The following is a 15,019-nucleotide window of genomic DNA, read 5'->3' as shown; positions in this document are numbered from 1 at the left end:
TTTTCATGTCCTGCCAGGCCAAAAGACTACTTCTCGTGGAAAAAGACCATTGACCCCCATTGACACCCATTGATTTTCTTTAAAGTATCTGGATTCGTGTTGTGTTAAGAAAACGATGTTGCGCTACGTGGAAAAAAAAGTCTTCGGCTTGAGCAGCAGCCACTGTAGATTGCCTTAACTGACGAAGTCTACCTGGCCCTTGTACTAGCCCACAGTTAGCACTTTATCAAATTAACAATCAACGTTTCAATCAAATTAACGTCGTGGATGGATAAATTATTGTATCAATTTTTTTTTCTCGTTAGAACGGCCTGGCCGTATTGACTATTATTGTATCAATTATTATTTCACCAAATGGAATGGAACTGTTATGAAACATACCTTACAACTGATGATTTATAATTAATTACACTCTTTCGAAAATAGAATTTTCATTAGTTGGAAGACATCATGTCTGCTGCTTCAATAGAGTTAAAACATAATGTGTATAAGACAAATAATATTGTTTATTTACCGTTAATTATTGCTTATGTTTAATGTTGGGTTTAAAAATAAAACGAGAAGTACTGGGCGCCTCCATTATACTGAGTGTCTTCATTATACTGGGCGTCTCCATTCCAGGAGCTCACATGTTGCTTGAGCGAGTGTCTATCCGTTGCCATCGTTACCAAACAACTCTCTCGCAGGTTAAGCGCGACAGTTCTCATCTGTTTCGTGCATCCTTTTAACCGGAAGAGTATACCGTGATTGCAGTCAGTCACTAGGAAGCGTTGCCACTACAAAGGTCACACACTTGTTGATACAGCGGGTTGACGAGCATTATTTTTTTGTTCTATACAGATCGCCGAATATACATCGCTAACGATATTCGAGCGTGCTGCAACGAATACGGCCCTTGCAGGCAGGGACTACACATTGGTGCATTTTCAATCATTTCGTGACGTGAGTTCTTCAAAGCATTAAAAACATCTGTTACAATATGTTATCGCTGGATTGCTCGAACATGCGCCAATGTCGGGTAGTTGTGGCCATGGTTGTATACATTTCCCTTTTTCTTGATAACATGCTGTTAACAGTAATAGGTAAGTGTGAGGTGTGCCGTACAATCGTGACTGGTTGCACATTGTATACAAAGACAGTCACATGTTAGTAGGTGTTATACACTTTTTTGTGCTGTTTTTATTGAACTAAGATTGTTCGCTGTTCTGTTTTAATTAAGAACATCTTATCGCTTACATATCTACAGTTCCGATTCTACCCGATTATCTGGTGCAGTTTCACGACAAAGTACCGGCGAGCGTCATCTACAAAAACTTTAGTCTGCATTACGTCCCGAAGCTTATCGGTGCAGTAAGTGAGGCAGTGGTCGTCGTACAGCCAACTAATCCTCCGGTAGATAAAACAACGACAATTGAGCAGGAGAACGGTTCTATAGGTATTCTGCTCGGTGTCAAAGCTCTCGTACAACTGTTGGCTAACCCTCTAGTTGGCAGTGGAACCGCCCGGTTCGGTTACTGCGTGCCAATCACCTTCGGTACCGTCAATCTGCTGTTGGCTTCCTTAATCTTTGGCTTTGGGACATCGTACACCTCACTCTTCGTGGCACGAGCCATCCATGGTTTGGGTTCGGCGTGCATTGGCGTGTGTGGCATGAGTCTGGTAGCGCAACTTTACACCGAACCGGAACGTCGGTCTAAAGTTATGGGTACGGTTTTGGGCGCGATGGCCGTCGGAGTGCTGGTAGGTTATCCGTTCGGCGGAATAGCCTATGAAATGGCCGGCAAAGCGGCACCATTCCATGTGCTGACAGTATTGTGCGCGGGAAATTTGGTACTGCAGTACCTTCAACTAGATCTCAGCGAGTATCGCATCCATCCGTTGCCCCATGATTCATCCACTGCGACAGAGGATAAGCGGGCGACATGGTGGCCCCTGCTCAGCAACCGTCTCATACTGGTCGTTGTGGGTGGTATCTGGATTTCAACCTCCGCAATGGCCATCCTGGAACCATGTCTGCCCATTTGGATGATTAGCCAACTGCACCCGAAAAAATGGCAACTGGGAACGGTCTTCATACCGGACTCGATTGGTTACTGGCTGGGTACGAACTTTTTCGGCTCGGTGGCTTACCGATACGGGCAGATTAGAGTCGCGATTGTGGCGCTTCTGCTCGTTGGCAGCTCATGCATTCTCATTCCATCCGCAAACACCGTTGCGGGACTTTTGTTGCCCCATTTGGGGCTCGGTTTGGGTATCGGCGTTGTAGATGCGGCTTTAGTGCCTCTGCTTGCAACACTGGTGGATTCGCAGCTGAGTAATCATCCTGACCATGATGTTGGCTTTACTGCTGAAGAATCAGGCGGCGAGCGGGGATACGGTGCAGTGTATGCAATTCAACAGATAGCAGTTAGTGTGGCTTACTCGCTCGCGCCGATAATCGGCGGTGAGTTGGTCCCGGTCATTGGATTTGCAATCGTTTTGCGTGCTCTCGGTGTGCTGAATATACTGTATGTTGTATTGCTCGCCTGCTCCAGTCTTCGAAGCACAGTGGGGAACGTATTTGGGAGCTCTATGAAACAACCAGATTTACCACTTGCCAGCAGTGAGCCTACGACCTATAGGCGTTTTTACAACACCCTCGAGTGAAAAGCCAATAAATTCACGATGGGAGCAAGCAATCGTGCGTGAAATGGAATTAGTCGTTATCTCTCACCAGCAGACATTGTCATACTATGCTACTTTTACACCGAACCGTATACAATACCGTCCGCAATTGACTAAACGTTGGGACCATTTAAATAAAACCGTATTCTTAGCAATGAGTGATCCATGCGATGGAAAACAACTTGTTTAAATTACTGCCGTGTACACCTATACAACCAAACATAATAACATGAATACACATATGGCGTCCTTTTCGGGTTGTTTTGGTTAGTCTAGGCTTTGTTGTATTGCTAAAATATCATGTGAGAAAATATACTCTAACGGAATAGGCAACCAAAAACTACACTTATGCCAAGTGTAACAAAATTATAAAAAGAAAATAATTGTGTAAAAGCCAATTACCATCGGCAGTTTTGAAGAGATTCTTATCTTGGTAGGCTGATGAGCATGAATTGAGTTCAGGAAATTGTTAAAACTAAGTTATATTCAGGATTGCCACCATAAAACCATTTATTGCGTTAGCTTAGTTAAGTAACAGATAACTTCTCTTAGATTTCAGCAAGTCATGCAATAAAACACACTTCACGCTAGAGAAGCAGAGTTAAAATTTTATTGACCCGATGTTCATCAGTAGTAACGTGCAACGGAAACTTAATGTAACTTAACAATTTATAGCTTATGTGCTATTAACAACACATTCAAATAAACTTGAAATGCATAACCTTAAATCGATTGCTATATTTCATCATTTTCTAAACGGGAACAGTGCAGAACAGTGAACCATTTTAATCATGCCTTACCACGAATTTACAAGCACTGCACAAGACATTGAAATATGAAGGAATCATGCTGTCGGAATATTTCCTTGAATTTCGCCTTTTGACTACCGTTCTGTTCGAGACGGGAGTAAAAATCTTTCGCCGAGATGATAAAGTTGTTAATTTCTCTTTCGTTGAGCTGTTGATACGAAGGCAGCGAGAGCACTTCCGGTAGCAGTTTGATTAGATGTTGGTTTAGCGATGCCGAAAGAAATATGACCGTTAAGCACCAAACGGATTTGTTCACCTGCGGGAAGGATAGAAAATTCGGCAACGAGCAGAGCAACCATTCCTGTAACAGCGTCAAGTACGATGCATCGATGGCGGATCGGAAGAGCTGGTACGTAACGCCAGCAATGATGTCTGGATTCGGTTGGTTTAGCATCAGCTCTTTGAACACCTTCGTAAGAATCTCGTTCGGCGGAAGGAGATCGCGTATCAGTTGACACAATACGTCACCAAACACTTTCGCACCCTGCGGCGTGGTGGTGCGTATTTTAGCGAAAAGTATCTCTATTTTATCGATCTGCTGCACAATAATGTCTGGTTCGTCCTGCACAATGCCGTTGCAGCGTTCGGTGCTTTCCAGTTGCTCATTGCAACTGCGGTAGATGCAAGTGACCAGCAGTTTTAACGCGGACAGCGAAAACATTTCGTTGTCAATTTTAACGAGATCGATCGCAAGCTTTTCGATTTTTTCGTGTAACGCACGCGACACACGATCGGTAATGATCAAACGTTCCAAGCCCTAGGGAAAAAGGAAAAAATGCTGAACGTGAGAAAGGAAATGAGCAAGTTGCTGCTACCATCACTTACATTTAAGATACACAGGTAAATTTCCAAATTGGTTGTCCTTTTCAGAATATTGTTGGCAGAGATGATGCTGTTCGATAAAAGATTGCAGTCTGACACGAAACGTGATGTGTGCTCGATTAGATAGAAATTTAACGTCCACACGAGCTTAGTATGAAGATCACTGAAAGCCCCGGAGCTTTCTTCTATAATACCGTGCTTTACGATGTAGCTAACTATGACGTTGCGCAACAAAAGAAGTTCGTCATTCATGGTGCCAATTGAAGTGTTCGTTTTGATGAGACATTCTAGCAAACAGATTAATCCTTGCAACGTTGCATTACGAACGTACAGTTGTGTGCTCTTCAGGTACGTCGGAATGATGGTGCACAGATGTGTTAGATCGCTCATCGTCGGAATGAGAAGCGCCGCCATTCGACATAACAAGTAGATGATGTGCTGTTAATTGTAACGAGGCAAAACATCAATTCAAATTCTAGGCGACACTCTAGAGCAATTTACGTACCTGTTGCGAAATTGTATCTTCCATCGGAACGCGCTCTTGCAGTTTTAGGAGTAGCTGGTTCAACCAAAAGATTTGCTCTCGATTTTCTACTATTTCACAGAAGCTCACCAAATGTGGTAGCACCAGTGCCGGATCATCCTCGATCAACTGCTTCAACACGTCATAAATCAATCGCTGTGAACTCGTAGTATCGATGTTAATTTTTTCTACAAAATAACGCTTATTACAAACGACCAACGATTCAGAGGCCGGTGCGTTATATCCACTCTGGTCACTAGTACGTTCTATTATCTCCCAGAAATATTCTAACGAAAGTTGATTGTGATCGAACCGCAGCGTGCCGACACAGCTATCGTCAAGGGCATACTGATCATCCATAGCAGTGATCAGTAAATGACGTTCCAAATTAGGCTGATAAAATACGTTGCTCAATGGAATGGAGAGCTGGATATTGTGAAGTTTCTTTAGCCTAAAATATAGGAAAAACGCATAAATATGAAACACAATGTGGGATGACGTAATACGCGTTTAAATACCTACCCTATGGTCTCACATTTAATTCTTGGATTACGTGTAGTGTGATGGAATTTTCCCTCGCTAAAACCAATCCGTGGATATCGATAGCATGATAGTAGCAACGACATTACAGTTTGCAAGCACATGTTTTTGATTTCCCGTTGCTCCACTAGACTCACAAAAATTGGATCTTCTGAGCGATTCAGCAACACCATCAGCGACATGAACAGTTCCTCAAATTGTTGACGTGATGAAAACCCGAATACGTTTGCTCTAGAAATAACAGTACATTATTAGATATTGGAATACCACTAGAAAACTAATGCTGTGCAACATACCTCTTTAAAAACATTTCAAGCAGCTCAACGTCATACAAATACTCGATTGGCACAGTCGGTAGCTTTGGGTGGCCATTTTCTAATGCATCTAATGAATCATAACATTCGTACAGTTCGTACGGTGTCAATGCGTAAGGATAAAATCGGTCCAATTTTAGCAATGGTATGGCAATAGATTCAATTAAAGAAATCATGTTACTGCCCATACTGGGATGAACTGCCATTCCGGTAGAATCCGTTACATATTCTGCTATTACAATCGCTTTCAGATAAACTTCCATTGAGCTGCTTTGGTTGGTTTGAAAGTCTTGAAACACGGGCGGCAACTGACGACGACCTAAGAGTTGATCGTCCAGTAACGATCTTGCTATTAATTTATATAAGACCTTGATGTAATAATCCACCGCATCAAGATACCGATCGTTCTGGTTTAATTCATTCCAAAGATACCGTTGATGCACGATGTTTCCGATGCATTTTAGATACAGCTCGATGCGAGTAACATTTTCCACCGGTTCTTGTTCCAGAGATTCCGCGCAAACTTGTCCGAATGTGAGGAGTGTTTCAAAAAAGTTTGACTTTAGCAGTTGCTCCTTAATAAAGCGATCGACGAACTTGCCCTCGATGTAAAACAGGCAAATATGCTCCAGCTTCTTGAGATACTCCAGGAAACATATGACAGATTCGGCACAGTACGTCGTTGCTGCTACTTCCTGGGGTTTATGTTTCGTTTCGTTCAGCCTGCGCATCAAAACAATTAATGCCACCTTCAACATCGGGTGTACTTTCAGGTAGTTGAGATGAGGGTTGTACTGCACACAATCGGTGCGGAACGCGTGAAACATGCTCTCGAATGCTACCGAAATTATATCACGCAAAAGTCGCACGTTAAGCGATCCACTGGAGAGCAGATTAATGAGCTTGCTTTCGGATTTAATTTCCAGCAACATTTTAGCTATGTGTCGAGGCTTCGTGTAAGACATCTCGGTACAGTGATACGAAACTTGCTGCTGAAACCAAACTACGTCAATGGATAAGTCTTTTAACGCCATTGTATCGATGGATGGTAGAACCGAAGGCATACATTCATCCACCGAAGTTGCTTCATAATATTGTTTCAGTTGAGACAGCGTTTTAAAAAGCTTCGGAAACTTTCGGTTGCGTTCAGTGCCAAAGCGCGAGTATAGGTAACGGAAATCACTTTCCGGTAGTACGGTGAGAACAGCACTATCCTTAAGGCCGGCAGCACCTATTTGCACCAGCGCACTCAGTTTTTGGTCGAGGATAAGAGCAGCATTGCGTGATGTCACTATATTGACCGTATCGAGTAGATCTGTTAATCGGTTACACATCAGCGGCAACGTTGTAAGCGATGCTTTTTCCAACAACGAACATTGAATAGGGGAAAGTTTTCCTTCCAAGGTTATAATGATCATCTTTACAATTTCCTTTGAATATTCTTCATCCGTAATGTAGCATAGCAGCAGAGGGTGAAAATGTACCGAAAGTAGGGAAGTTTCCGTCGAAAGCAGTGCATGTACTTCTTTTCGCGCCCATTTCGATTCGTTCGGTTTATATTCCAGCAGTACTTCAATCAACGTAGTGACTAGACGATCATTTCTCACATTGTACTCATCGTTTCGAATTAACGATAACATTAACTCCAGATCAAATCCATGCTTTATCAACATTTCGCTTAAAGCACGTGCTACTGCCAAAGGTAAACGACACCAATGTATCAGTTCCAATGGTATCTGCTCGGCTAGCGCGCGGCTAATTTCAACAAACCGAGTCATGGTGCTCAGTGCGCTAATGTACCGCTGGATGGAATCGCATGTAAATTGAATATCCTCTTGGTTTGCATTGTACGTTAAATTAATATCATCTAAAATGGTTAAACATTCCCGAAGGTAGTGTACCATTTTTCCCACTAAACTTTGTGCTGCCAATTGCACGTCATCTTCGGTAAGACGATTGGCAACATTTCCATCCTCGTGTGCAGCTTCTTCATCCGTGTTCACATTTGACTTGCGGAGGTACAATCCAACATGATTCAAAAGATAAATTTCTTCCGTTTGTTGAAAAACTTGCCGCACGATCATTTCTGCACACGTTATCTTCTGAAGTGTTTTCCATGAGTCGTTAGTACTTGTGGTGAAGAAAATATCTACCAAACGTAGAACCACCTTGCTTTCTAGCAGTTGATTAAGGCTGAGACATTCAAACAAGCGCAGCACTATATAGTAATCTGCATCGAATTTTATCATAAGCTTTCCATCTCCCAGCACTTGCAGTAGAGCGGTCAATACATCCGATTCACAAGTGGCGACGTGTGTACCGTCAACGTCGTGCAAACGCTCGCTGTACATTATCATTGGAATAATCCGATAGGCGTCCAGCTCATCTGGAAATTTCATCAGCATGTTAAGCACCACCTCTTTTTGTGTAATGCATTCCGCTGCCTCGAGTACCTTGGGTACTATGCTATTGCGACTAGGCCTAAGCAGAAATATTTCATGTGAAAGCGCTTGTACGGAAGCTATGGCTGTACGTCGAATGACATGGTTTGCCAACAGGTTATCACACAAGTTAATAATCTTGGGGATCGTCACTAGCGGTTTGTCCCGTACTAGACCGCTTAGCTGGAACAGGAATCTCACAACTTGACGCATCACAACATCGGAATCGTCTACAGTACCGCGTTCGATGGATTCGATATGCTTGAAAATAGATTCCACAAACACGTTGTTAGCGTCCAGCAGCTGATAATTTATGTTGAAGTCTAGGAGTTGGCATAGCATCTGCAAAATATTCGCCTGCACAGTTGATCGCATTTTAGTGAACATTTTTAAACAGTTTATCACCAACGGCTCAAAGAGCTTGACGAATCCGCCGATTTCCGGAGTCAGAGGTTTGGATTTTGCTTTGCAAAAGTCGTAATATCTCCCAAAGAATTCTTCCGATGTTACTACCTCTATCGGATCTTCCGACAGTGAAACTTTATGAAAGAACGACACTTCTGTGGAGCGGTTGACGTAGTTGACATGGAAAATGAACCTCAACAGATATCTTGTGCACTGTACACAATGGTCCGGTTCAAGTGTGATGAATGTTTGCAAATATCGTAGCACTTCTTCCACAAACTTTAATCCGTTCGTCATGGCGGATAGAGATTTCATCTCTAACAACGTCCACAGTGCCGCCATCGATGCTCGTAAACAATCGAACAATTTTTGACCGGATTCGGCATTGATCGATATACGGTAGCTCTCCATGGAACAGCGAACTTGTTGATAAAACTTCATGTACGCATGATCGTTACCAAAATATCCGAAGCAGTTGACTTGTTGCAGTTCTTTGGTGTTCATAAAAATATCCGCTTTCTGGGCCCGATTTATTACCAGCGGTGTAGTGTTTGTGTACACGAGATGATAAATGTTGAGTAACTTCAGCAAGTGGATGATGAATTTATTCATCGCTTCACTATCCGTTGTGCTATTTGCAGGGCTGTTCGACAATACAGCTGAAAGATTTAAAGGTTTTTTAACACAATACAGTAATACAAAGTAATAGACAATATTGGGGATAAAGTTCGATCTTACCAACAATCATCTGCGAACATATCCAAAGTAGTTCGCCGTGTACAGCAAGATCAAGAACGGTACCATTCATTCCCAACAGCAAGTTCAGAAGCACGTTAATCATGTTGTACTCATTCCACAAGTTGACAAAATCAAAAATTTCATAATTTTCCAAAAATATGCGTAAGAAGTGAATTATTCCAGACTGAAATTAAATAAAAGAAAGTTCATTCTAATATCACTCGTCCACATTTTAGATAAGTGGTTCAATCTCACCTGAAGATATTTGTCGCCAATTTTTAGCAACAAATTGCTTATTCTATACATCAAACGGCTCACCGTAGACATGTCTGGTTTTGGTAAATTTGCACGAATCTTTCCATTAGTTCGAGGACCGAATGGTGAAGAAAATGTACCAAAAACGAATTCGTCTATAAAATCACCAACAATAGATTGTTTGTGGCACATTGGTTTATGTCGAACAGTATTAACCAACGGGGTGCTCTGAAGAAATTGTAACAACCGTTCGGCAGCATGGTTCCGGACACGTTGATCACTATCGCCCAAACCGATCAAAAGAAGATCGCTTACTTTTTCTCGCATCTGATCGCCTAGCAGTCCATGTGCTTTGATGCAATCAAAATCTAGCCGAACTATTATGTCCAGCAGCTTACACTGTACTAGCCAGTATTTGTTGTGCGACAGAAGAAAAACTTGTTCGAGTAGAGTTTTCATGTGGAGCGTTGATTCCGTTCCCGAATTGAATATAAAAGAGTCGTCTAAGAAAATGTTCCTTTTGCACGACTGAAACGGAATGTTTGAAGTTGTGGTTCGATTTTCGATCAAGCTAACGCCCCCAGTACCAATGCAAAGGCTGTTCAAATAAACGTTAAGGAAAAGTTCCACGGAGGAAAGTGCTTGATTTGCAACAGTGTGAATTTCATCCGAGAGTCCCTAAAATGCAAAACAAATTGTTTAAAATCTTGTGCATTTTAAAATCAAGAATGAGTTGTAATCTAGTGATTACCTGCACTACGACCTGAAGAAGTTTGTGCTCACACAGAAATGATTGTGTGGTTACATTTGGTATTTTTGTACGTAAAAATTTACGGTAGTTTCCATTGTGGTCGATAGCGGCTCTTAACAAATTTCCCACAATCAATTGTACAGTTCCACGCAACGTTGGATCAGGACTGTCGTAAAACAGCAATACATCGGCAAGTAATTGTTGTTCCTCATCTTCTGGTTCTTTATGGTTTGAAACTGCCATTGCTGTGATCGTAGTTTTTCCATCCTGTACCTCAACGTTACCGGTCCGTCCGCCAATTCGATGGTCGTTCTTGAGTGACGCTATCATCTTTGGTACCACTAGCAATTCTTTTCGGCGTGACGCACCCGTAAGGCTTGCAGCACCGGGTCCAGGTTCCGACTGCGAGAGGATAGCGTCCAAATCGCGACTTAATTTTTCATTATTATCGATTGAGAAATTTTCTTCAATCGATTTTAATTTTGATTTCAAACCCTGGTCCAGGCTGAGTGACATCGGCGAAAAATATTCAAAGTACGTTGCACTGGTACATTCTCCAAAATGATCTTCCTTCATTTCTAGCAACTCGGAGGCAGGCTCTTCTTGCTGTGGTGTGACAGCGCTAGCACCATCCAGTTGATCGTCACATGGCGACGCTTCTTGCGAGAGTTCATTTATCGCATATTCGAGGTTCAAAATTTCCACCACAGCAAACTCTTCTCGAAATGCATCCTTCTCGAGTGGTAGACAAAGTAACTCAGGTTTCATCCTCACACACGCAGCCATAATTTGCATCGACAAACTCTTTACAGATACACGTACTATTGAATCGGCTACCAGCATGTGTCTAGTACCAGCTAGCAAGAACCTGGAGCATATCAACCGAACAGTGAAATCCAACAAGTTCTGATCGTGTATGGTACCAATAAATAGTTCCTTTACATTTTCCGTAATGTCGTCGACTTGCATTGATGTGCTTAGCGGTACTTCAAGCGTCTCCCGTGAAGGTGTTGGAGTTGGAATTGAAGCAGTAGGGACGACAGTGGCTGGCTCGGTATCCAGGTCTATTTCCAATGTCACGTCCAATTCCGCTCGGATCGTTTCTGCATTGGACGACATGTAACTGCTGGCCATCGATTCCATCGACAAACGGTCTTCCTCTCCGTCGTCTGGAAAAGGTTTATCGATAGACTTTCTGAAAAATTTGGTTACTGATTCGGCAGCATTCGAGCTTGAGAGCAGTGTGTTTATAAAAGAGCCGATGGAGTCAGTGGATTTTTGACTTTTCAGAGACACTGTGTCAGGTGCAGGTGGTACGGGTGAGTTTTTAACACCGCTTGTTGTGTCCAATGCACCAGCACATTCCAGTTGCAGGGCAGGAGGTACAGTTCGACTTTCGGTATCGAGATCCATGCTTTTCAACGAATCGAGTTCAATGTCCGATGCAGACGCCAAAGACCGATCGTCTACGGGTAGCGAAAATTTTGTCGGTGTTGATGTCAGAGGTAAGGAGCCAGGACGCAACAGTTGATCTGATCGTGCATCCGTACTAGACTTTCGCGATGATAGCAGGCTATCGCTAGGATTTATTTTGAAGATGCTGTTCTTCAGCGTTTTACGTTTCAGCAGCATACGCCTATGTTCACATTGTTCCGACAGCAGGACCTTACGAACGGCTGGCTGGACGTTGACTAATATTGCGAGCAGCACTTCGAGTGTAGCGTTTATGATGGTGTGCGTTCCTTCGCGAAGGAAATGCAAACAGAGGTCGTACGTTTCGATCGCTTTTTCTACGCTACAATTCCTTAACACGATCGGCAGAATTGCCCGAAAGCAGCCCATCACACCAATGACTGTGTTTGATTGTTGTTGCGGCTGGCCACATTTCAACAACTGCTCGATGCAACGATTGAACGCATTGTTGGCATAGAAATCGGGATTACGGGAACCCTGTACGAAAGAGAGCGTATTTTTTGCCGCACAGCGACGTTTGGTGACACAGTCGGATCCAATATCCACCAGGAACAATTCCGTCATCTTTAAAACTTCACCATCCGTGAGGTACCCTTCGAGATGCACGCAAAACACCTCAGTAAAGCTGCACAAACATTCCAACAACAATGGTTCGCTGCGCTTGAAAATGGCATATATGCAAGGGAGCAGGTTCTGGGCGTAGGTACGTGCCTTCCGCTGACGTATTGTTCCACAATAATGTGCGAAAATGGACAACACAGTGCGCAACGAACGTTCATTTCCATTCTTTTTGATTTCGTGATAAAGGTCCCGCTGTATGCGGATAATGTTTCCCGTAGATTCGCAATGTCGCACAATGCGGGACAAATTTTCTTCGGCGCCCATACGAACACTGGAGTCGGATTCTTCACAAAACATGATTAACACCGTAACAGCACTACTGATGTGCCCATAGTAATGGGGTGAGTTAGCCGCGGAAGTTCCGGGGCGGACATTTATGATTGTTTCGCTTATCTGTCCGAAAAGAATTAACTTTTCTTTCGCGCTGCAATCTATCGTTTTCAAAGCTTCGATTGAACGCTGAAGCGCCCCAAACGGATTTAACTTATCCATTGTCGTCGAGGCACTCTATTAGAGTGTATACGTCGCCTCGATGGTCTATGAAAGGGGAAGTAGTGCAACACAGAACTAAGAAAATTTATCCACCCAGCTTTAATTGAATGAGTCAAGACTTTTGATTTTTTTTCCCTGCAGCTGCTCAGCTGTCAACAAAACAATTTGTTGTTGTTTTCTTGACGATGACGTTTACGAATTGACATGTAAATAAAATCGAATAATGGAATATCCATGGCCATTGCAGAAAACATGAGGTACACTAAATACACCTAAAAGAAAGTTAATTAAAATGAAAACAAAATTAAAAATAAGCTAAAACAAAAGAACTAATTTACAAAACTGGACCTTGTACCGCAATTTGAAATATTGAACTATGGTTGAAATACGTCAAGCGAATATTTCATTGAAAACATTGCCTACGCACAGGCGTAATAGCGATGCGGTTACAAACGGTTCAATTATGTCGACGTGAAATATTTCAGTACAATATTTCGTCGTTTTTCGTACAGCGTAATACCCATATCTTGTTCTCCAACCATATAAGTAATAACACGCAATGTGTTCCGGTGACAATGGCGGGTTTATCGGTGGACGCAGTAGGTGGTTAGAGCTAGGGCCCCACCATATGGAGGTTCCAAAGAAAGCAGTTATTTAGGAAAGAGTATGACCCGAATAGCGACGCTTTACCATATCCTCGTGTAAAGGAAGGCCCCTAATGTTGGCACAGAGGAGTCCACGTTTGTTGAATTGAACTTAAGCACATAAGTTTATTTTTAAAAAATGAGTAAAATGTGAATCGAAGCACTAGCAAATGGAATTGCCAAATGTTGACTGATCTAGCAGAGTTCGTGATGAGCAGAAGGCATCTCCAACAGCAACATTCCTGGGAAACGATATAATTCGTATATCACCAGTTGGGGATATTTGTAGCGTATTGGAACCCGTTCGTCCGGTTGTGTCAGCTGGAACATTTAGCGGCTGCTGTAGTTGCCCCGTGATTGGGTTGTAAGGATCACATCGAGCTTTAGCCAGTATGCACGAGGTAGTGTTGACATAAAAACCAACGCGCTGTGCTTCCACGTTGAGATCGCGGTTAATCAGCGTTTGTAGAATGCACTGGTTGATAAGCATGTTTCCATTGATTCGTCTGATGCATTGTACAAACTCGCAATGTCCCGTGTAGCAATCTGCTGTAGGTGCACCGGTTGGTGAAACGGTTACCGGGCGCGATCCGGTCACAATACCCTGGAAACAGGGATCGATGTAGATCAGTGACTTATAGTTGACTAACAAAAAATATCTTACCGCAAGATTGGTTGCACAAACAGCATAGCTCGTATTGATGAGATACAAAGAAGCGCACTGACTGATCGCTGCCAATTGTGTTGGTCCTGCGGCAAGCGACCCCGCTCTGAAGAAGCATCCGTAACAGGCGTCCCGTGTCGTGATCGTAGTGGTTTGCGTTGTATTGCATAGCAGGTTAAACAAGGAAAGCAACCGTTTGTCGTTTGCGGGACACAGGGGCCACGGGTTAACAAATTTAAAACCGAAGAGATGAACCGCTGCTAGACAGTGCACAGCGAACAATAACGTTGATAACCGCCACATTTCGAACGTCTTTACACCGAACCGTGTCAACTAAAACTACAATACAAAACGTCATCCTAGGTCAACCCGCATGTTGACGATGGTGCGTGCGATGAACTCGGATGTATTTAATAAATCAGCCAGGCGGAACTAACTGCAATTTGCTCACCGGCCGGTCACTACCCAACACCGTCGAAAAGTGTTTGCTGTAGAGAGTGTGAAACATTCAACACGAGCGTAATTAGAGAGAAAGTTCCGCTTTCACTTACAAGAACATAAAAACTCACAAAGCGTTGTTGTTGGATGGAACACAAAAACATCCCCCGCATTGTGTCACTGGATTACGCATGTGGCGTGATGTGTAAAATTGGACAAAAACTAAAAAATCAAAACTGTTTCTTCCATTTATTTAATTTTCTTTAGTTTAGGTTTATCATTAGACTTTTGTAACGGTGAAGGGGTATTGTGCTTGCGGAATGCGTTTTGTTTTGTTACAAAAATTTGAAATCAACACCAGCGGAAATCAAGGTTTCCACCGGTGTACATCAATGCACACCAACGGTAATAGTTTGACATGTGCG

At 42.9% G+C, this 15,019-nt stretch overlaps 3 protein-coding genes across 3 annotated transcripts; 1 reads left to right on the top strand and 2 right to left on the bottom strand.

The window, feature by feature from the left end:
* Window positions 1-979: 979 nt before the first annotated feature.
* On the top strand, window positions 980-2,646 carry LOC128707291 (synaptic vesicular amine transporter). Its single transcript, XM_053802242.1, has 2 exons — window positions 980-1,082; window positions 1,247-2,646. The coding sequence occupies exons 1-2, from the start codon at window positions 980-982 to the stop codon at window positions 2,644-2,646; spliced, it is 1,503 nt and encodes a 500-aa protein (XP_053658217.1).
* Window positions 2,647-3,471: 825 nt separating this feature from the next.
* Window positions 3,472-12,848, bottom strand: LOC128719685 (huntingtin). Its single transcript, XM_053813312.1, has 8 exons — window positions 10,263-12,848; window positions 9,512-10,189; window positions 9,257-9,440; window positions 5,655-9,177; window positions 5,341-5,589; window positions 4,801-5,269; window positions 4,299-4,733; window positions 3,472-4,230 (listed from the first exon to the last, which is right to left on the bottom strand). The coding sequence occupies exons 1-8, from the start codon at window positions 12,846-12,848 to the stop codon at window positions 3,472-3,474; spliced, it is 8,883 nt and encodes a 2,960-aa protein (XP_053669287.1).
* Window positions 12,849-13,655: 807 nt separating this feature from the next.
* On the bottom strand, window positions 13,656-14,459 carry LOC128718079 (uncharacterized). Its single transcript, XM_053811753.1, has 2 exons — window positions 14,157-14,459; window positions 13,656-14,096 (listed from the first exon to the last, which is right to left on the bottom strand). The coding sequence occupies exons 1-2, from the start codon at window positions 14,457-14,459 to the stop codon at window positions 13,656-13,658; spliced, it is 744 nt and encodes a 247-aa protein (XP_053667728.1).
* Window positions 14,460-15,019: the final 560 nt, after the last annotated feature.

This window comes from Anopheles marshallii, chromosome 2, assembly GCF_943734725.1.
Source record: "Anopheles marshallii chromosome 2, idAnoMarsDA_429_01, whole genome shotgun sequence".
NCBI classification, from domain to species: domain Eukaryota; kingdom Metazoa; phylum Arthropoda; class Insecta; order Diptera; family Culicidae; genus Anopheles; species Anopheles marshallii.
The sequence above is the reverse complement of the archived record's forward strand: the minus strand, read 5'-3'. Positions and strand labels throughout refer to the sequence as shown.

Bases quoted from the DNA above. Each gene is read 5' to 3' on its own strand.
- LOC128718079 (XM_053811753.1), bottom strand. From the start codon at position 14,459: ATGTGGCGGTTATCAACGTTATTGTTCGCTGTGCACTGTCTAGCAGCG. The intron at 14,097-14,156 runs GTAAGATATTTT...CCCTGTTTCCAG, and splicing joins TTTGTGCAACCAATCTTGCG to GGTATTGTGACCGGATCGCG.
- LOC128707291 (XM_053802242.1), top strand. From the start codon at position 980: ATGTTATCGCTGGATTGCTCGAACATGCGCCAATGTCGGGTAGTTGTG. The intron at 1,083-1,246 runs GTAAGTGTGAGG...ACATATCTACAG, and splicing joins CATGCTGTTAACAGTAATAG to TTCCGATTCTACCCGATTAT.
- LOC128719685 (XM_053813312.1), bottom strand. From the start codon at position 12,848: ATGGATAAGTTAAATCCGTTTGGGGCGCTTCAGCGTTCAATCGAAGCT. The intron at 9,178-9,256 runs GTAAGATCGAAC...TAAATCTTTCAG, and splicing joins ATGTTCGCAGATGATTGTTG to CTGTATTGTCGAACAGCCCT. The intron at 5,590-5,654 runs GTATGTTGCACA...TGTTATTTCTAG, and splicing joins CTTGAAATGTTTTTAAAGAG to AGCAAACGTATTCGGGTTTT.